Here is a 21,786-nt window from a genome sequence, read left to right as displayed (position 1 = left end):
GTGCAATCCATCTCTAAAACTCTTTTCATCTTGCAAAACTGAAACCCTGTCTCCATTAAACAACATCTTCCTGTCCCCCTGCTCCCTCTCAGCCCCTGGCAACCACCGTTCTCCTTTCTGTCTCTGTGAATTTGACTATTTTGGGTACTTCATATAAGTGGAATCATACTTTGTCCTTTTGTGACCAGCTTCTTTCACTTAGCACACTGCCCTCAAGGTCCATCGACGTGGTAGCATGTGTCAGAATTTCCTTCCTTTTCAAGGCTGAGTAATATTCCCTTGTATGGAGGGACTATATTTTGATTGTTTATCCTTCCATCGATGGATGCTTGGGTTGTCTCTACCTTTTGGTTATTGTGAATTATTCTGCCATGAACTTGAGGATGAAACTATCTCTTTGAGTTTCTGCTGTCACTTCTTTTGGGTATCTACCCAAAAGTGGAATGGTAGAATCACACAGTAATTCTATATTTAACTTTTTGGGGAACCACCATTCTGTTTTCCACAGCAGCTGTATCATTTGGCCTTCCCACCAATGGTGCACGAGGGTTCCAATTTCTCCACATCCTTGCCACCATTTGTTATTTTCTGTTTTGTTTTGTTTTTTTTTTTTTAAATTTTTTTGTTTAAATAGTCACCATCCTAACAGGTATGAGATGGGGGAACATCCTTGTCAAAGCTCTGTTCATGAAGTGAACAGATAAGGGGCACATGAGCAGATGTGGATCTGATGAGCTCACTCCCCCTCCTGCATCCAACCCTTCAAAGGCTCTTTGCCTTAGAACTGTAGATTAGGGTCGAGTGCAGCGGCTCACGCCTATAATCTCAGCACTTTGGGAGGCCAAGGCGGGTGGATCACTTGAGGTCAGGAGTTTGAGACCAGGCTGGTCAACATGGTGAAACCCTGTCTCTACTAAAACATACCAAAAAAATTAGCTGGGTGTGGTGGCGCACGCCTGTAGTCCCAGCTACTCAGGAGGCTGAGCGGGGAAGATTGCTTGAGCCCAGGAGGTGGAGGTTGCAGTGAGCCAAGATTGCACCAGTGCACTCCAGCCTGGGCAACAGAGTGAGACTTCATCTCAAAAACCAAAAAACTACAGATTAGAACACTTCAAACAGGCCACAGTCCTCCCTGTTCCACCCCAGCACTTTCCACTCCAGCCTCATTCCAGGATGCCTTCTCTGGAACACGGAACCTCCCATGCCCCACCTCGCCAGCCCCTGCCCTGGGCCCACCTTGTACTCACCCAGCACTTCCTTACTCTCCCTTTAGGTCTCAACTCAAATGTCCCTCCCTCCAGGAAGCCTTCCCTGACTACTCAAGAGCAGGCCACAGCCCTCGCTATGCATTTTCTAACAATTGTCACAGGGGCAATTCAATGCTTCGTCCTGTGATATCTGTCTTTCCAGATGGGATGTAAGCATTGTGAGGGACTATAATGTCTCTTCTGCTTACTTTTATATCCCAGGGCCTTTCACATTGTAGGTGCTCAGTCGATATCTTTTGAAAGAATAAGCAAACACACACACACACACACACACACACACACACACACACACGCCACTCATGTGGTCAAGTTTAACTCTCAGCCTATGTATACAAACCAGGACAGCCCTTTCCAAATGGAAAGAATCAAAATAACTATGACATGTGTCCTATTAAAAGAAAAATTTCAGGCCCGGCACGGTGGCTCAAGCCTGTAATCCCAGCACTTTGGGAGGCCGAGACGGGCGGATCACGAGGTCAGGAGATCAAGACCATCCTGGCTAACACGGTGAAACCCTGTCTCTACTAAAAAATACAAAAAAAAAAAAAAAAAAAAAAACTAGCCGGGCGAGGTGGCGGGCGCCTGTAGTCCCAGCTACTCGGGTGGCTGAGGCAGGAGAATGGAGTGAACCCGGGAGGCGGAGCTTGCAACGAGCTGAGATCCGGCCACTGCACTCCAGCCTGGGGGACAGAGCGAGACTCCGTCTCAAAAAAAAAAAAAGAAAAAAAAGAAAAATTTCCAACCCCCAGACCTTTCCCCCAAGTCTCTTCTCTTTCTCCAATAGGTATAAATGCAGTCATCTTTCCCACTTCCATCTTTGTAATGGAGGCGAGGAGCGCTCTAAGAAGAAAACAAACAAACAAACAAAAACGCTGTGCTCCCTTATTAGCAAAAGGGGTGGGGGCGGGGGAACCCAGCACTTGCCGGGGGTAGAACGAGGTCTCCGTGAGAAGCTGGAGTGCCCAGGGGCAGAGACCCAGCCATGAGAAGGGCTGGAGGACCAGCTCGTGCAATCACAGAGAGATTTTCCCCCGAGCGCCTTACAAAAGCAGATAAAGGCACGATAAAAATACCTTCCATTTCCCCCCTAATTTGTAGTTTTCTGGTGTTAGCAAGGCTTATAAGACACATGCTCCCAATTAGCTGCTCCTCTTAATTTAAATGCTTCATAAATTATCTCCTGCGCGTGTGGATTATCACTTCATAATGCGAGTTAGCATTTAAATAAATAGCTGTGGTGTAGAAAATTAGAGAGGTTTACTTCTGAGGCGCCGGCATAATGAAGGAAAATACCACGGCAGCTGAACAGGGGCAGAGGGAGGAGGCGAGGGGACAGAGAGGCACGTCCGTGCTTCCCAGAAAGGGGGAGTTGTCTGCAAAGTCCACGCATCACTCACCGGCTTCAACGTTTTCTTTCAAAAAAAGTGTTTCATTTGCTCACCTTTTAAAAAAAATTTTTAAATTTTGAAATAATTACAGACTCACAGAAAGGTCTCACTTACCCTGACCCCAGCGCTCCCCCTCCACCCGGCGGTGACATCTTAAACATCTAAGAAATAGCGAAACCGGGAAATGGACGATAGTCCATCCACAGGCCTTATTCAGACTCTGCCAGTTATTGCTCCGAGATATTTTTATTTATTTATTTATTTATTTATTTATTTTATTTATTTATTTTTTTGAGACGGAGTCTTGCTCTGTAGCCCAGGTTGGAGTGCAGTGGCTGGATCTCAGCTCACTGCAAGCTCCGCCTCCCGGGTTCACGCCATTCTCCGGCCTCAGCCTCCCGAGTAGCTGGGACTACAGGCGCTGCCACCTCGCCTGGCTATTTTTTGTATTTCTTAGTAGAGACGGGGTTTCACCGTGTTAGCCAGGATGGTCTCGATCTCCTGACCTCGTGATCCGCCCATCTCGGCCTCCCAAAGTGCTGGGATTACAGGCTTGAGCCACCGCGCCCAGCCATTTTTATTTATTTATTGTTGAGACAGAGTTTTGCTCTTGTTGCCCAGGCTAGAGTGCAATGGCACCATCTTGGCTCACCGCAATCTCTGCCTCCTGGGTTCAGGCAGTTCTCCTGCCTCAGTCTCCCAAGTAGCTGGGATTACAGGCATGCGCCACCACGCCCAGCTAATTTGTATTTTTAGTAGAGATGGGGTTTCTCCATGTTGGTCAGGCTGGTCTCGAACTCCCGACCTCAAGTGATCCGCCCGCCTCGGCCTCCCAAAGTGCTGGGATTACAGGCGTGAGCCACCGCGCCTGGCCTAAAAGATTTTTTAACGTGGCCAGTCACGGTGGCTCACGCCTGTAATCCCAGCACTTTGGGATGCCAAGGTGGGTGGATCACTTGAGGCCAGGAGTTCCAGACCAGCCTGGCCAACTTAGTGAAACCCCATCTCTACTAAAAGTACAAAAATTAGCCTACTTGGGAGGCTAAGGCACGACAATCACTTGAATCCAGGAGGTGGAGGTTGCAGTCAGCCGAGATTGCGCCACTGCACTCCAGCCTGGGTGAGACTGTCTCAAAAACATTTTTTAATGCTATTTTATAAATGGATATGTTTATTTTTTTTCCTTATGTTTGGAAAATAAATCAAAACATTTTTGTGGGCCCCTATAAGGACGGTGGGCCCAGGGTACTCTGTCCCACTGCCTGATGGATAAGTTGGCCTCACATGTAAGGCATACGATCCAGAGGTTCAGAGAAGCAATTGGAGCAATGTAGTCAGTCGGGAGAACCACAGGCCTCAGAGGGTTCAGCCCCGGAAACTGTGACCCGAAGCCCACTGGGAAGTGATGCTGAATGAGAGGCAGAAGTTGGGAAGGTCCCACAGAATCATCTGGAGAAGGTAGCTGTGACCCAGCTCCCCAGAACTCTGTGGCAGGAGCCCCAGAGCCCCAGAGTCATCTGGGGGCACCCTGCCTGCCCATGACTCTCTGGGTCCCGATCTGGGGTCCACCCACTTCTTCCTATTCCTTTATGGACCCTCCCTCCCCGGCACACACACATCAAGTTAATGGCCACACCCTCAGGTCCTGCACAGGCTTCTAAAGCCACTTCTCAGAGTTTCATGTTGCTTTCACTTTGGGATCTTTTTATGTTGTGCTAGAAACATAATCAGGTAGGTTGGTGATAGGAGACACTTGGCCAGCCCCAGGTTACAGCTAACCCAGCTATTACAGGATTTTTCTGTGCAGGAGCATTGTGAGGGAGGGCGGTTGTTTTTGTTTTGTTTTGTTTCATTTTGTTTTGTTTTGTTGAGACAGGGTCTCATTCTGTTGCCCAAGCTGGAGTGCAGTGGTGCTATTATGACTCACGGTAGCCTCGAACCCCTAGGCTCAAGCTATCTTCTCACTTCAGCCTCTGGAATAGATAGTACTATAGGCATGTGCCTGCCACCACACCTGGTTAATTTTTGTATTATTATTATTATTATTATTTTGTAGACACGGAGTTTCACCATGTTGCCCAGGCTAGTCTCAAAACTCCTGGGCTCAAGCAATCTGCCTGCATTGGCCTCCCAAAGTACTTGGATTACAGGTGGGAGCCACTGTACCCTGGCTTCACCGGGCATTTTTATTTGCTAAATCTGGCAGACTAGCCGGCAGCCCAGCACCTGTGCAGACCTATGCAGATCCCCCCCCGCCGCTCCCATGACTCCATCCCACAACCACATGTTTTCTCCTCCCTCTCGCTCAGAAAATGTCAAGTTTTAGGGACCAGGAATTGTGTCTCTCACTTCAATGTCCCCAGCACCGGGCACAATCTCTGGCACACATCTGACGCTGGATATCGTCTGTCAAACATATGTTGAGTGCTGGCACTCAGGGAGGTCTTTGTGAAGAGATGGACCGGTCATTTAGGAAGTAATTTGCAAGACTCTTTATTGTAGAATGCAAAAGCTGCAAAATAATTAGCTGCATTGTGGCTAATCACGTGACTGTTTCCGCAGTCTACTTAGGCATAGCACAGTGATAAGTGTGTTTATAATGCAGGCAGGTGCGAACACAAACATAACAACAATTGTTGGACAGGTGCATTGGCTCACACCTGTAATCCCAATGCTTTGGGAGGCCGAGGTGGGAGGATCGATGAGGCCGGGAGTTCAAACCCAGCCTGGGCAGCATAGTGAGACCCCATCTCTACAAACAAAATTTAAGAATTAGCTGGGTGTAGTGCGGCTATAGTGGTGCCTGTAGTCTCAGCTACGCAGGAGGCTGTGGTGGGAGGATCACTTAAGCCAAGGAATTCAAGGCTGCAGTGAGCCATGACTGCACCATTGCACTCCAGCCTAGGTGACAAAGTGAGATCATGTCTCTAAAACAAACAAAAAACAATGGCTCTGATGAACTCAGTGTTTGCTGTGTGCCCGGCTCTCGGAAAGCATTTGTGTTGAACCATATGAAATTGCTTCTTTTTCCGGTTAGGGCCATGTCTTATTCCGTTTTGTGTTGCTATAAGTTAACACCTGAGGCAGAGTGACTGATAAAGAAAAGAGGTTTATTTGGCTCTGCAGGCTGTACAAGAAGCATGACACTGGCATCTGCCCAGCTTCTGGTGAGAACCTCAGGCTGCTTCCACTCATAGCGGGAAGCAAAGGGGAGCCGGGGTGTGCAGGGACCCCTCCGTGAGAGGGAGTCAGGGCTTGGGGGAGGGAGGTGCCAGGCTCTTTTTAACAACCAGCTTTCAAGAAACTAACAGAGTGAAAACTCATTCACCCCTAAGGGACGCATGAATCTATTCATGAGGGATCTGCCCCCTCACCCAAACACCTCCAACGTCATTCAGGATCACCTTTCAACACGAGGCTTGGGGGAGCGACCATCCAAAGTGGGCACAGTGGTATGGGTGCCAGGCATTCCCTCATCTGATCCCCAGACACACCCTAGAGGCAGTTACTGTTTGGCCTCCCTATTTTACAGCTGGGGAGACTGAGGCAAAGAACAGTGACGTAACTTGAGCCAGATCGTCCTGAAGATGAGTAACAGAGCTTGGATTTCAACCCAGGCAGTTGTAGTCCCCAAGCCTGGACACGGATTCCCTTCCAGACTGTATACTCATCAGGATACCTTCCTGTCTGTGGAGAGGGTGGTTCCAGGCCAAACCAGACGTGTGAAAACCAGACAATCCCTAATTGTGTCCCTGGAGCCCTCCCCAGTGCAGGCGAAGGGCCTCAACCAGAGCTGTTGCTGACCTTGGAGTTCTATTTTTTTTTTTTTGAGATGGGGTTTCACTCTTGTCACCCATGCTGGGGTGCAATGGTGCGATATCGCCTCACTACAGCCTCCGCCTCCCAGGTTCAAATGATTCTCCTGCCTCAGTCTCCCCAGTAGCTGGGATTACAGGTGTGCACCACCATGCCCGGATAATTTTGTATTTTTAGTAGAGACGGGGTTTCACCATGTTGGTCAGGCTGGTCTCAAACTCCCGACCTCAGGTGATCCGCCCGCCTCGGCCTCCCAGAGTGCTGGGATTACAGGCGTGAGCTGCCGCACCCGGCCTGACCTCGGCGTTCTGGACACAGACTTCCTGTTGATCACATTGCGTCCTCTCCTCACAAACCCAAGAGTCTATTGACAGCCCTGGAGATGTAGCTGGGGTGCCCTGCATGCGTCAAAAACTGTTTTATAGATTTTGGGTTGTCTCTTGTAAGGGTCTGCATCTAGAAGAAAATCTTGCTTGATTAAAAACAAAGCTCGGCCGGGCGCGGTGGCTCAAGCCTGTAATCCCAGCACTTTGGGAGGCCGAGACGGGCGGATCACGAGGTCAGGAGTTCGAGACCATCCTGGCTAACACAGTGAAACCCCGTCTCTACTAAAAAATACAAAAAACTAGCCGGGCGAGGTGGCGGGCGCCTGTAGTCCTGGCTACTCGGGAGGCTGAGGCAGGAGAATGGCGTAAAAACCCGAGAGGCGGAGCTTGCAGTGAGCTGAGATCCGGCCACTGCACTCCACCCTGGGCGACATAGCGAGACTCCGTCTCAAAAAAAAAACAAAAAAAACAAAAAAAACAAAGCTCATTGTGCATTTTCACATCTGTATCTTTTTGCTGTGAGTAGAGAATACACGTGGTCTGGTGGGTGCCTTGCTCTGGAAGAGTGGTTTTCCAAGCTTCTGTTCTGTTTGGCTTTGGACAATCATACACTTAGGAACGCCTCGGGATGCCATTCATTCATTCAGTCAGTCACTCGTTCACCCAAACACGTCATTATCAAACTGCGACTCTGGATCCATTCAACCCAGGAAGGAGCGTGACTCAAGTGAAATGGGATAAATGTGGGGGCTGGCGGGGCGTAGGGATGCTGCTGGTTCACATCGCTCAAGTATGCAGGGATCAAAGGCCACCGTTGGAATGTTCTAAGACCTTTGAAGCTTGCAACAAAGGGGTTTCTAAGAAAGTTCAATCCTTAGGAACAGGGGGCAATGCTCAGATGGAGCTGCTGGGGGGTTGGTGACAGGGACACTCAGGTTGGGTGGTGGTGGTAGAGAATGATTAGGGAATTACCAAGTTATTGACCAACAGGGCCAAAGGTGGAGACAAAGGCAGGCAAAATGGTGCACGTGACTCAGGGCAGGTTGTTTGGGGGTATCAGAAATGCCTGGGGGGAAGTTTTCTCTGAAATAGTCAAAATTGGATCTGATGGCTTATGTCTTTCCAACTGATCTACTAATCATATTTCTTCAAATTTTATATCCCCGACCCTTGTAAAAGGATTGCATTGAAGGCGTGTTTTAAGCTGCATTTTAATAAGTCAATAAGACAGCTCAAAATTATTTAAAGCTTCTTAAAGAGGATTATATTTGATTTCTTGTGGGAATTCTGGGGTGTGGAAGAGAAAGGGGCTCAGTCCTTCTGAGGTTGTTTAACATGAAGGAAATGCATCATTTCAGACAACAACTTTTAACTGTTTTGTTGTTCCGATAGAGATGATTTAGGACAAGGAGACTTTCATTATCTGCTGGCGGCATTAACCGAGCCTGAGGTCTTACGGGGAGAAGAAATTGCTCTTTAAACTTTCCAGCAAATGTGAGGCCCTCCTTTACAGTTTATTCCCTAACCTTTAAAAATGAGAGTTTTCTGATATTCTGAAAAGGGCAGTCGGATTCCCCAGGTGTCTGGAAGAGCCCAGCCTGGGTATCATGCATCTTGGGGATGACAAATCTGGGCCTGAGCAGATGTTGAATTCTTGCTTTCTACGGCTGCGTCTACCACTGGGCCCCTTCGCTAAGGCTGGTCTGCAGTTGGGAGTGTGATAGAACCCAGGCCGGTTCCAGGCCACAGTCTCCCTGCTGAGGGGATGCAGGGGTGGGGAGGGAGCCCACTTGGGGACTGAGTAGATAATCCTCTCTGAATTGCCTTCGTTTTTGCTAGTGTTCAATGCCTCAGTCAAGGGAGAGATCCACAGGAGTTAGGCAGGGAGAAGTGACTCGGTTAGGAGCAGGAAGAACAAAGAACCCACATGAAATTGGGCTGGCAGCTTTCTCTACATCCAATCACCTTTGAAGATATTTGGGTCCGAAGAGCTCAAGCATCTTGCATTCGCCACAGAGGCCTGAGCATTGCTCTCCTAGATCAGACTCTTGCCACCTCCACCTGGAGTGCAGAACCAGATTCCTGGGTACCCCCACCCTCTGCTTTCTCCTCTACCCTCTCCGGTGCCGACTACCAGTCCAGCTTTCCCAAACTGCAGTACTGATCCTACCATGGCCATGGAACCACAACCATCCATGGCTCCCTATTCCCTCTCAAAGAAGATAGCCTGGCGCACACTGGCCCCATGACTCACCTTCCCTCTGGTCTGCTGGATCATTTGCTGCTGCCTGTGTTTCTGTCCAGGCTTTCCTGCCATCTTGGCCCGCACTGTGAAATGCCGCGCCATAGCTCTGCATTCCAAGTCTTTCTCAAATGCCACCTCTTCTGGGAGGTCTGGCCCGAGCCTGGCAAATGGACTTGCTTGTCAGAGTTCTCGTGGCCTGTAAGACTTCCGTTTTGGCATTCCTCTATGCCCAGCTGTTCTGTAAGTGTCTGTCCTCTGCTTGGTTCTGAGGCTGGAGGCTTTCAGGAACACCCTCAAGACTGACTATCAGAAAAGTCTAACTCAACTCTCACTCACTGCGTCCCATACCACATGCTCGGAGGAACCTTCCGCCAGTGACCCACCTTCCTCCTGGAGGGCTGGATGGTGAGCTGTCTTGAGTCTCTGGGTCCCCAGAACTTTGCTTATGTCTGTCTTCAAGCTCTGATCTTCCATCTCCCCACGAGCTGTAATAAGGGGCACACACATGTTGTCTGTCCCAGCAGATGGGTGTGGCTCATCCAGACGCAGCACTTGGTGCTGGGATGGTTCCCACAACGTGCTGGCTAATGAGTGCTGTGACCTTACTTGGACATAGGGTCTTTGCAGAGATAATCAAGTTAAGGCTCTCAGGATGATACCATGTTAGATGTAGGGTGGGCCCAAACCTGATGACTGGTGTCCTGACAAGAGAAAGGGGAGGGAGATTTGAGGCACAGAGACACACAAGGGAGAAGGCCACGTGGAAACGGAGGCAGAGATTGAAGTGATACAGCCACAAGCTAAGGAGCACTGCAGACCGCCAGCAGCCACCCGCGGCCGGGAGAGAGGCCTGGAATGAGTCCCCCCGGAGCCCCAGAAGGAACCACTGCTGCTAACACCTTCATTTCAGACTCTGGCTTCTGGAGCTGTGAGATTTCTGCTGCCTTCAGCCACCAAGTTGGTGGCGATTTGTTGCAGCAGCCACAAGAAACAGATATAGAGGCGATGGTTTGGGGCCAGGAGTGCATGGTCAGGTCTCCCAGCCGCCGGTGCTGTGACGCCAACCTCCTCTGGTCTTGGGGCTGCCGGAGCTGCAAGCAGCCTCATACATCTGCCTCCGTGTCTCGTGCCAGGCTGACTGGTTTCTCTGTGTGCCAGGATGCCCAGAAGGCTGGGAGGCGCCAACCGGGGGGCCAGCATGAGGGACACCTAGTTGATTTCCGAGCTCTGCCTCTGGTGATTAGCGAGGTGACCCCGGGCACATGTCACCTCTCTGACTAATCTGTAAACCTGGCACAAGAGTAGACCTACTTCTTAGGTCATGACGACGAGCCTTCCGTTCATTCCTTCAGCAAAGATGCATTGAACACGTACCACGCGCAAGAACTACTCCAGGGCCTGGAGACAGAGCAGTGAGCAAACCAGCCACCAGTCCCCATCCCACAGAGCTTGTCTTAGGGAGAAGAGAAAGACGATGACCCAAATTCAGCAGTAGAATACATAGTGAGTTGTTGATTGGTGCTGCAAAGAAACACAAAGCCAGGCAGGGGTGCAGTTCCCAGTGGGAGGTTGGGTCAGGAAGGGACAGGGGTCAGCAGGGGTCAAGTGCTTCACCCTGGGGAAGGCATTGGGCACATAGTAACTGCTCAGCAACATGAGCTGTCTGCACGCCAGGCCAGGGACCTAGTCCATTTCTTTCCACGGGATGCTCTTGCCTTCTCTTGCCCCGCATTGGGTTCCAATGCCACCTCCTGGCTCCCTTTCTTGAGCATCTGAATGCCAAGGCAGGTGTCTGTGGGGGTGAGTAGGGAACTGGGCCAAACTCTGATGGAGACGTGGGAGGCCGTGGGCTCAGAAGGGCAGCCTGGGAGTCCAGACCCTCTGAGTCTGGACCAGCGTTCACGACCCTCTGAGTCGGGACCAACGTTCACGAGGGCGGAGCCACCGAGACTCTACCAAGCTGGGGGCAGTGGGGCCCGGCCACAGCCGTCTACTCTTTCAGTCATTCCACTTGCTTTTGTTTAGAAGATGAGAAAGTCCAAATGTTTGCAATTTCTTTGAGAACTAAGACAGGAGATTAAGGAGTCAGTGTGGTGGAATTTTTTTTCCTTCTCATCTACCCAACCTAACCAGGTGATACGGTTTGGCTGTGTGTCCCCACCCAAATCTCATGTGGAATTGTGACCCCCACATGTTGAAGGTGGGGCCTGGTGGGAGGTGACTCGATCATGGTGGGTGGTTTCTGCCCCATGCGCCTCTTCCCTTTGCTGATTTTAGCCTGTAGCTTTTTACTGTCATAAACCATAACCGTGAGTACAGTGGCTTTTCTGAGTTCTGTGGGTCCTTCTGGCAAATTCCTTAAGCTGAGGGTGGTGTTGGGGAGTCCTGAATGGCAGCCAAGCCTCAGCCTCTGCTTACCCTGCATGAGGCTCACAGGTGAAGACGCGGCACTGGTTTCCCCCCATTTTGCTCTGTCGGTGCCAGTGGCTCCGGGTGTGCGTTCAACCCTCCAGACTTCAGAGGCTGTACTCGCCGAGAACAGGAACAAGCTCCTCTAATAATCAACCCCTCCCCTTGGCTTTTATTACTTTGGGCAAAATAAAATTTGCTCTCGAATAAGCAAAAGCTCCCTGACAGCCCTGTCGGTGCGAGGTGTCCTATTTGAAAACATATGAGAGGCGAGGGACAAAAAAACGTGAGGCTCCTCCAAGGCAGATGGGGCCCGGCGTGGGCTGGAGGTGACGAGGAGGGGACTCAGAATCTAATGAAGAAGAAAGGGCTGGGCCGGAGATGCTCATCTCAGCCTAGCCCTTTAAAACCAAAATGATGGAGTTCATTTGCATTTAGATCTCCTTGGCTCCCTCTTCTCATCTAAAGACAAATCCTCACAAAAGGCTGCTTAATTAGACCAAATTAGATTTCCGCTCTGCAGCTTGTCATTCATTACAAAATGCTGTTCTTTTTCTATTTTGGTAATTATAGGCTGGTCTATAACCAGTTTGTAAGCATTGACTCTAGCCATTGAATATGACTAGCATTCCTGATTTTGTGCAGAGAGGAGGAAAATTATTCAGTTGCACCAAATCTGTCTATTTTACAAGTTGGCTCAAGACCATCGCTGGAGTCTTTTACAATAATGGGCATTCTCACTCCTAATTCTTTAATGATTAATTGTAGGAGCAGCACAGGGCTTGGTAATTTTCAAGACTAAAAGCTAAAGTACAAATAGATTTTCGCATGTAGCAATTATGCCGCATACTCAGAATCTTTACCTTAGTGATGCAACCCCATTGCATCTAAGAAGCCATCCGTGAAAGCATTTATAGCACAACCCCTCATGCTCGGCTCACAGTGCTCAGCCATCGTTTGCCTTGGGCACCCTCAGGGAGCTCAGACCTTTTCCCCCATAGTTCATCCCACCATAGTTCATCCCACCATAGTTCATCCCACTGTGGTTCATGCCACCATGGTTCATCCCACCGTAGTTCATCCCACCATAGTTCATCCCATCCTCCCAACCACGGAGCCACAGAGTTTCCAGTTTTCAGTTGCAGACACAGAGGCAGCTGAGTGGGTGCATGGAGGAAGGCTTTGGGGGGCTGGGCCTGGTTTGGCTGAGCCGAGGTCCTCCTTGTGGCATTCTTGAAATACTCTTCATTCATCGAATCTGCTGCAGTGCATCGAACCTGCTGATCCAATCACCTCCCACCAGCGATGCTCCCCCAAGTGGCTGGAGGGATGTGCTGCAGAGCCATGGCCAGAGTTCCCTCCAAGGATGGCCCCATTGCCTTTGCTCGGGCCATTCTGGTTGAAAGGATGTGGGCAGGTGGGCCGAGCTGGTCACCAGGGACAGATGTTGCTGATGGAGGGGGGACACGTAGCATCAACTCCCTCTAATAATAGTGGCCACACTTTTCTACTGCAGATATTGAGGATGGCCTACTACATGTGAATATTCTCATGTAGTAGGCAGTGAATATTCTGATCTGACACCAAGCCTGTGAATTAGGTGGTATCCAGAGGCAGGCTCAAGGGTGAGGTCCTTGGCCAAAGTGACGCAGCTCACAAGTAGGAGAGTGGCAGTGGAACCCAGGTGAGGCTGGCTCTGAGCTCTCCACTGTGCTCCTCTGCCTCCTTGAGCAAGAGAAGCAGATGATGAGGATCTCGATGACACGATGGAGACGCGCTCCAGATAGGAAGTGGCAGAGCTGGTGGGGGGGACCAGCTCAGCCCCCTCATTTTGCAGAGGGGACTACTGAGGCCAGAGAAGAGGAGAGGGGGCCTCCTCAACTGCTCTCCTGGACCGCCATTCCCAGAAGCCACCAGACTCCCTCTTGCTCCTGGTCCCTGCCCACCTGCCAAAGTCACAAGGTGGGAAACTGCTCAGCTCCACTGCCCACCCACCCTGCTCTGGGTCCAGAGGCTCCAACCCTGTGGGGTCAACAGCAGGGCAGGACAGGGCTTTCCCACTTTTTGCCCTCATAGCTCAACTCCCTAGATAATTCGAGAACAGATTCCAGACCCTATTCTGGAAGAGCTGCCCCAGATGGCCCAGGCCTGGGAGGGGTCAGCTTCCATAGCAGGCCTGTGTACCCCACCCCTTGGCACTCAGTCACTTGAACAGAGCATGTGCTGAAGACCTACTGTGCGCCGGGCACGGGAGACGCTGCAGCCAATGAGACAGGTCTGCCCTGTGCTCACACAGCTGACCTGCCACTGAGTGAGACGTGGCAGAAACCACCATTGGAATGATCCATTCATCTCAAAGACGTGTGTCCAGGAAGGAAAAGATGTGAGATCCTGTGACTGGGGTTTCTCACGGAGGCTACAGAGTCCAGGGGCTTCTCCAAGGAGGTGACATTTCAGCTAGGAGTTAGGGGGGTCGGGAGCTGATGAGGAGAGGGAGGTGTCAGCCTGAGCACAGACTTCATGCGAGAAGGGGCCTGAAAGTTCCAGGAGCCGAAAGAAGGCCCGGGGCAGAAAGAAAGTGGAGAGTGAGAGAGAGGGCATAAGAAGAGGCCAAGGCTGGCCGGGCGCGGTGGCTCACGCCTGTAATCCCAGCACTTTGGGAGGCCGAGACGGGCAGATCACGAGGTCAGGAGATCGAGACCATCCTGGCTAACCCGGTGAAACCCCGTCTCTACTGAAAAATATAAAAAACTAGCCGGGTGAGGTGGCGGGCGGCCTGTAGTCCCAGCTACTCGGGAGGCTGAGGCAGGAGAATGGCGTAAACCCGGGAGGCGGAGCTTGCAGTGAGCTGAGATCCGGCCACTGCACTCCAGCCTGGGTGACAGAGCGAGACTCCATCTCAAAAAAAAAAAAAAAAAGGAAAAGGCAAGGCTAGGAGCAGAGGTGCCCCCCTTGTGGTCCGGGGGCCCCGTTATCGAAACAAGCCACAGACAGTCCCCATGTATCCACCTTCGGTTGCTCATTTCTTCACAGCAGGCTGAGACCTGTTAGCTCGAAAGCGCACAAGCACCAAACAAAATTTTCCACGTCCGGTTGTTTTAAAAAATCTCCAACAAGCAGAATTTAGCCATTTAGAGCACATCTGCTTTGCACACCCACAAAGCTACACTCGTGTCTGCCTGCCACAAATACAACAGAGCCTGGTGACCGTAAGACCCCAAGTTGCTGCTGCCCTTGGGAGCTCTCTGGGCCCGAGACTCCCTGCCGCGCTGCTAGACGCTTCAGCCCTGTCTCCCGCAAAGTGGCCTCGCACTCCTCCTTCCTGGATGGTGGCCCCTCACTGTCACCTCTGGACAGTCTCATAGACATCGCTCCTTGGGGACTTCCCCTCTCCTGAAACCCCATCCAAGCCCTGCCCACTAAAGCTTGTGTATTCATATGTTTTCCCTTTGACTAGCCCCCTAATCCTCGAACTCACTCCTTACACTCCTCCCTCCCCAGCAAGATTCTCATCCATCTTTGTGTGTTCGAGGTACCGAACACAGTGGCTTGCACCCCGTCGGTGGCTGCTGCCTCCGCTCCTGCTAGAGGAGGAGAAGCATTGCTGCTGAGGTCTCTGCATCATCTACCCTAGGAAATGTCAACCCAGAACCAATCATACAGCAAGCCCAGAGGCTGCGAAGAGGAGGGGGTGGGAGGACCCCGTCCTCCAGCCTCCCAGCTTTGTGCTGAAATCAAGAGCCGCCGCTTCCTCTCCCAGCCGACCCCAGCCTTATTAACGGGCTTCGTTTTAGGGACACCTCCTCCGCCTCTGCTATCTGCTATGCTAACAGGTCAGCTGCCATTTTGTGTTAAACTCCTTCTCATTTATTACAATACCACTTTTTATTGACATGGAAATAAAACTTACAATCAATAAGATATTATGAAATATACATCAAAACAAAAGTCACCGGAGCGGGCGTTTTCATCTGTTCTCAGGAAGGAACAAGGGTTTATGGTGGGGGTGGGGGGGCGCGGAACACTGAACATTTTTCTTCCCTATTACATGATGCGATTTTCAATGAATCTATAAAGAAAATGAAAACATAAATAGAGTAACCAAACAGAATGATCCCTGCAGCTGTCAAAACTTAAAACAGTTCAGTTTTCCTTTGATTTCTGTTTTAAGTTTTGAAAAGTACATAGATCATTCTCTGCTTTTTCCTTTTCTCTCGTTCTTTCTTCTCTCTTTTTTTTTTTCTTTTCATAGGGAGGTTTTTTCTTAAATCTGCACATTCAGGGTCTGCTGGCTGTGACCTTTGGCAGCTAAACTGACCAAATGATCAAGTGGACTCTCTGCATTTCTTTCTTAGGCCGCTGGCCCGGCCTCTGTGGGAACCTCTTATTCTGTTTATGACTCCTCAACGGTGCAGAAAGTTATTCCTTCCCTTGCTGGACACCACATCAAAGGAGGCCCAAGGTGTTTCTTCCTTCTGCTAAAATAGTGTCACCCCGGAGAAAAAGGGGAAAAGAAGGGACCTTCCCGGCTTCTGCACACCTACTGTGTGCTGGGCACCCGTGGTTATTCACCTCCGTGGTCTCGTCTAAATCTTGTCATTACGCCATGGGGTGGGGACGGTTATTCCCTGTTTAATGAGTGACGGGAAACTGAGACTCCGAGAGGCCAAGTAACTTGCTCAAAGTCACACAGCAAAGAAGGATCAGAGTCTGGTTCCAATCCCATCTGTCGACCTCGGGTGGGCGCTGGTGAGGGCTGCCAAGGCAGCCTAGTTGGATTCTCATTTTGTTTGTCTTAAGAACGCGCCCTTCCGGGCTGGGTGAGGCGGCTCACATCTGTAATCCCAGCACTTTGGGAGGCCGAGGCAGGCAGATCACCTGAGGTCAGGAGTTCGAGACCAGCCTGACCAATATGGAGAAACACCCTCTCTACTAAAAATAGAAAATTAGCCGGGCATGGTGGTGCATGCCTGTAATCCCAGCTACTCGGGAGGCTGAGACAGGAGAATCACTCGAACCCTGGAGGCGGAGGTTGCAGTGAGTCAAGGTTGTGCCATTGCACTCCAGCCTGGGCAACAAGAGCAAAACTCCATCTCAAAACAAAAAAACAAAGCAACAGCAACAACAAATGCACCCTTCCAAAGAGCCCTGACTTGGAGACCCCCATACATAAAGCATATATTAGAGTGGCCACCCAACTGACTCAGGACAAGGGGCGTCGAGCCCCTGAGGTCCTCTGACCCCCAAGGGGTTGTGGGGCTCTGCGGCAGCCACCCGTCTTTTCCCGTGCCCCCAGTGCAGACAAGGCTGACACGGACTGACACCTGGGTCTCCCAAATCACAGACCCGTGCGCTCCTCCCTCCCCCCTGCAGCCTTTCAACAGTGAGGCCATGGCAAGCAAAGGGGGCCACACCGTGAAACGGGATCCATCTAGTTTCATGGTTTCAGACATGCTCCCCCGGCTCTCACCATACGGACTGTCAGAACAGCGAGACTCGGATGGAAACGGCTTTCACTATCCTTCCCAGCCCAGGGCCCACTCCCCACCCCATGCCCACCTCAGCATGGTCTCAGAAGAGAGCACAGTCTCCTCAGGACTGAGTCACATTTTCAAAGCACGTTGTCCTACTGTGATCACTTCGTCTGCATGTCTTTCCTCTCCCGTCCTCCCATCCTTAAGGGAGAAAGAGTTTCCTAAATTGCTCGACAGGAACCATGGCATCTCCTTCCTGTGGAGGTATTGTCTTGTTTTTTTTTTTTTTTTTTTTTTTTTTTTGAGACAGAGCCTCACTCTGCTGCCCAGACTGGAGTGCAGTGGCGCGATCTCGGCTCACTGAAACCTCCACCTCCTGGGTTCAAGGGATTCTCCTGCCTCAGCCTCCTGAGTAGCTGGAATTACAGGTTTCCGCCACCACACCTGGCTAATTTTTTTTGAATTTTAATAGAGACAGGGTTTCTCCACGTTGGCCAGGCTGGTCTCAAACTCCTGACCTCAAGCGATCTGCCCGCCTCAGCCTCCCAAAATGCTGGGATTACAGGCATGAGCCACTGCACCCGGCCTAATTTTTCTTTTTATGTGAGATTCACATAAAATCAACCATCAGCCATTTTCAAGTGTGCAGTTCAGTGGCATTGACTATATTCACAATGTTGTACAACCATCACCCCTCTCTAGTTCCAAGACATTTCATCACCCCAGAAGGAAGCTCTGTGCCCGAGACCAGTCACTTCCCCTTCCCTCCCTCCAGCTTTCTGTCTCTTCGGATTGACCTCTGCTTTCTGTCTCTTCGGATTGACATATTTGGACATTTTAAATGGGTTCATACACATGGCCTTTTGTGCCTGTCTGGATTTTTTTTTTTTTTTTTTGAGTCGGAGTCTCGCTCTGTCGTCCAGGCTGGAGTGCAGTGGCACGATCTCGGCTCACTGCAAGCTCTGCCTCCCAGGTTCACGCCATTCTTCTGCCTCAACCTCCTGAGTAGCTGGGACTACAGGCACCCGCCGCCACGCCTGGCTAATTTTTTGTATTTTTAGTAGAGACGGGGTTTCACCATGTTAGCCAGGATGGTCTCGATCTCCTGACCTCATGATCCACCCACCTCGGCCTCCTAAACTGCTGGGATTACAGGCGTGAGCCACCGCACCCGGCCTGGATTCTTTTCCTTAGCATAATGCTTTCAGTTTCCATCTACACTGTAACATGGATCAGTGCTTCATTCCCGGTTATGGCTGAATAATATTCCATTGTGCGGATGTGCCACGCCTTGTTTATTCACTCATTAGGACACTGTGTGGTTTCTGTCTGTTGGCTATTGTGAATACCGCTGCTATGAACATGCAGGTACATGCGTTTGAATGCCTGTTTTCTTTTTTTGTTGTTGTTAATTTTTGTGGGTGCATAGTAGTTGCATATATGAACACCTGTTTTCAATTTCTTTGATGTATCACTAGAAGTGGCATTGCTGGGTCATATAGGGTAATTTCATTTCCTTCCTTCCTTCCTTCCTTCCTTCCTTCCTTCCTTCCTTCCTTCCTTCCTCCCTCCCTCCCTCCCTCCCTCCCTCCTTCCCTCCCTCCCTCCCTCTCTTTCTTTCTTTCTTTCCTCTTTCTCTCTTTCTTTCTGATGGAGTCTTACTCTGTCACCCAGGCTGGAGTGTAGTGGCATGCTCTTGGCTCACTGCAGCCTCTGCCTCCCGGGTTCAAGCGATTCTCCTGCTTCAGCCTCCCCTGCAACTGGGACTACAGGCATGCGACAGCACGCCCAGCTAAGTTTTTTATTTTTAGTAGAGACGGGGTTTCACCATGTTGGCCAGGCTAGTCTCGAACTGAGAACCACGGTGCCTGGCCCTCATCTTTAACTTTTTGAGGAACAGTCAAGCAGATGTGTTAATTACATAACTAGTTCTCTATTCACACAAATGGAGACGGAGCTGCTGGTTATTCAAAATAGCAGAGTCTAACAGTGGCCAGTAGGTGGTATGACTACTTTTTATTAAGAAGCTTCCAGGCCCTCTGCTGAGAACTCTGCCTACATTGTGACATGCTCTGCCACCCTCCGAGCTGGAGCTCTCATGATACCTACTGTAAGGAAACCGAGACTCGGAGTTCAAGCATTAGAACTTGCCCAAGGTCACGCAGACTTGAGAAGCCAGAGTTCTAATTCGGGTGGCTCGGCCCCCAAGCTCATGTTCTTAATCACTAAACTGTCATGTCCCGATCATGCACCAGTTGGTTTCTGTTTGGACTGCAGTGTGACAGGGTAGAAGCTGGCAGCGGCGGATCTCTGCTCCTAATTATGCCAGGCTCAGACTGTTATGAAAATGAGTTTGCCTTCCTTGAGCACGCCCCAGCTGTGAGCAGCGGGAGCTGGCCGGCGGGCGGCTGGAATGAAACCCCACGCAGTGGATAACCCCACCAAACAGATAAGTGACACTTGACTGCAAAGTACGACGCCGAGTGATTGCCCTCCATCGCGGCCGTGAGCTTCATCCCTCCGTTCCTTCAGAAAACAGCCTGTTGTCCCCAGAACAGCTCCCATTTATTGGGCACTTACTCCCCGTCCACCAAGGTGCAGAGATCATCTAACCACAGACCAAAGAGGGGGTATCGTTTTCCCATTTTACAGACAAGGAATCAGGGCCCAGGTAGTTTTCGTAAACAGGCGACGAGCACGCAGGTGTCATTTACCGAGCTGATGTCAGCCCAGGTGCTGGGATTTGAGAGCACATACCTCCTCTTTTTATTTATTTATTTATTTTGAGATGGAGTCTCGCTCTGTCACCCAGGCTGGAGTGCAGTGGCGGGATCTTGGCTCACTGCAAGCTCCGCCTCCGGGGTTCAGGCCATTCTCCTGCCTCAGCCTCCAGAGTAGCTGGTACCACAGGCGCCCGCCACCACGCCCGGCTAGTTTTTTTTTTTTTTTTGGTATTTTTAGTAGAGATGGGTTTTCACCGTGTTAGCCAGGATGGTCTCGATCTCCTGACCTCGTGATCTGCCTGCCTCGGCCTCCCAAAGTGCTGGGATTACAGGCTTGAGCCACCGCGCCCGGCCCACACACCTCCTCTTAATCAGAGGCATCATCGCTTTTGGGAACTTCAGATTTTGCTCAGAAGGAGAAGTTTCTAGGAGTTCCTTCCCCAGGACGGTGAGCTGCCTCCTGCGAGTGACTTGGCTCTGTTCATAATCTCAGATGATACCTAGCCAGTTTTTATTGCTCTTTAAAAAAAAATATCCCATCGAGGTATTCGTTCCTTGCCACCTCTCACGTTCGCCTTTTGTCAAAACGCTGCGCATTTCCCCCTCATTCCCCTAAACCTGCTGTTGAGTTACCGGCCCCCAGAGGCCGTGGACTCAGAGCGGATGCATCCCCGCACCTCGCTGCTCGCTGCCTTCTCCGGGTGTAATCAAACATCAAGCTAAGTAGCAAATAAATCTCTCGATCTCATAAGCTGCACAGCGAGATCATGTAAATGCAAATGAAGGACCTGATTTCAAGCTGTCGAGGGGGAGGGGAAGGAATGCTGGGGCCCTGTCCCCGTGACCGCCTCACGCGGCAAGGGCCATACATCAGCCGCCAGAACAGAGCAGGCAGCAGGAAGGGAGGCCGGGCTGCCCCGGGGAGCGGGGACCAGGCAGGCGGCAGAGCGCAGGCAGCCCCGGGCCGTGGGAACCAGACAGGGCTGGACTGGGTGGCGGGGCAGGCATGAGGACGCCTGGAGGGGCTCCCCACGGTCCGCGGCTCCCTTTGGACCCGAGCTGGGAGCTGCCATGGCAGTCTTAACAATAAGACAGCAGTAACAGAAACCATCCTTTACTAAGCAACCTCCTGGGCCAGGTGCCATGAAACACTCTACATACAAACCTTGGGAGGTTTTGCAGGTGAGGAAAGAGAAGACCAGACAAGGCGAGGGACTTGCCCAAGATCATACGGGAAGTGGCAGAGCTGGGAGTCCAACTCAGCTCTGCGTGAATTAGTATGCCAGCTACCAACTTCTCCTCCGCGACCCCCCGGCCCCAGCCACCAGCTGTCATCTTAGCCCCCGTTATAAACCCCAGCAGAATTGCAACGACGCAGAAGAGAGTTTTTCATAGATAAAATAGAAACATATGACTTAACTCTGTTGTGTAGCTTTTTAAATTATAAAAGTAAAACCTCACTATCAAAAAAAGGGCCCACATCTGTAAACACACGTCCTCACACACCACAGTTACGGGGCTGGGTTTCCTTCCAGTATTTTTTTCAATGCATTTTTTTTGTTTGTTTTGTTTTTGTTTTTGTTTTTAACGTGGTCGTAACAGTAGTCTATGTAGAATTTTGAATCCGGCTGTGTTTTTTTTTTTTTTTCACTTGACATTATTTATACGCCTTTGATCACACATGGATGTGGTCTTCTCATGCGTGGCTTTTTCGTATCATTATGCAATGTTCAACTGACGCTCACACAATGCACAGGGTTCAAAGCATCGGGCTTCTAAGAGGATGCCTGAGCCCTTTGATGCATAATGCACCTTATTTTACATGATTGTTTATCTGAGGTTCTCATTATGGAAATAAATAAATATCCTCTATGCTAATAATGATCACAATTTGCATTTATATTGTGCTTTTCATTCGAGGATCTTAAGTTGTTTTACAGTAATGAACTACCCCTCCATAAGCACAATGGTATGCGTGTGCATATGTATGCATGGGTCTAGCTATGTACAGATATTTATTTAATAACTACCAGGCAATGGGATTTCACATAACTGCGCTTTCACAGAACGCAGGAGAGCGAGTGGAGGCTTTTCAACTGTCGAGCAAACATTCATTTAGTTTAGACGCAGGGCTAGA

At 50.4% G+C, this 21,786-nt stretch overlaps 2 protein-coding genes across 3 annotated transcripts in view; both read left to right on the top strand.

Annotated features, from left to right (window-relative positions):
* SPACA9 (sperm acrosome associated 9) overlaps nucleotides 1–21,786 on the top strand; it is a 468,643-nt gene that overhangs the window by 34,790 nt on the left and 412,067 nt on the right. The window lies entirely within an intron of this gene.
* The window catches only part of CFAP77 (cilia and flagella associated protein 77), a 170,266-nt gene that overhangs the window by 62,504 nt on the left and 85,976 nt on the right, over nucleotides 1–21,786 (top strand). Inside the window, exon 2 of one of the 2 annotated variants that reach the window (XM_077967391.1) lies at nucleotides 15,808–15,911. The exons of the other annotated variant lie outside the window; for it this stretch is intronic. Within the exon in view, the coding sequence (XP_077823517.1) occupies nucleotides 15,808–15,911 (104 nt within the window). The remainder of the gene's footprint in view (nucleotides 1–15,807; nucleotides 15,912–21,786) is intronic. 2 annotated transcript variants of the gene reach the window in all.

The sequence above is a fragment of the Macaca mulatta genome, chromosome 15 (genome assembly GCF_049350105.2).
Source record: "Macaca mulatta isolate MMU2019108-1 chromosome 15, T2T-MMU8v2.0, whole genome shotgun sequence".
Lineage (NCBI taxonomy): Eukaryota > Metazoa > Chordata > Mammalia > Primates > Cercopithecidae > Macaca > Macaca mulatta.
The sequence above is the reverse complement of the archived record's forward strand: the minus strand, read 5'-3'. Positions and strand labels throughout refer to the sequence as shown.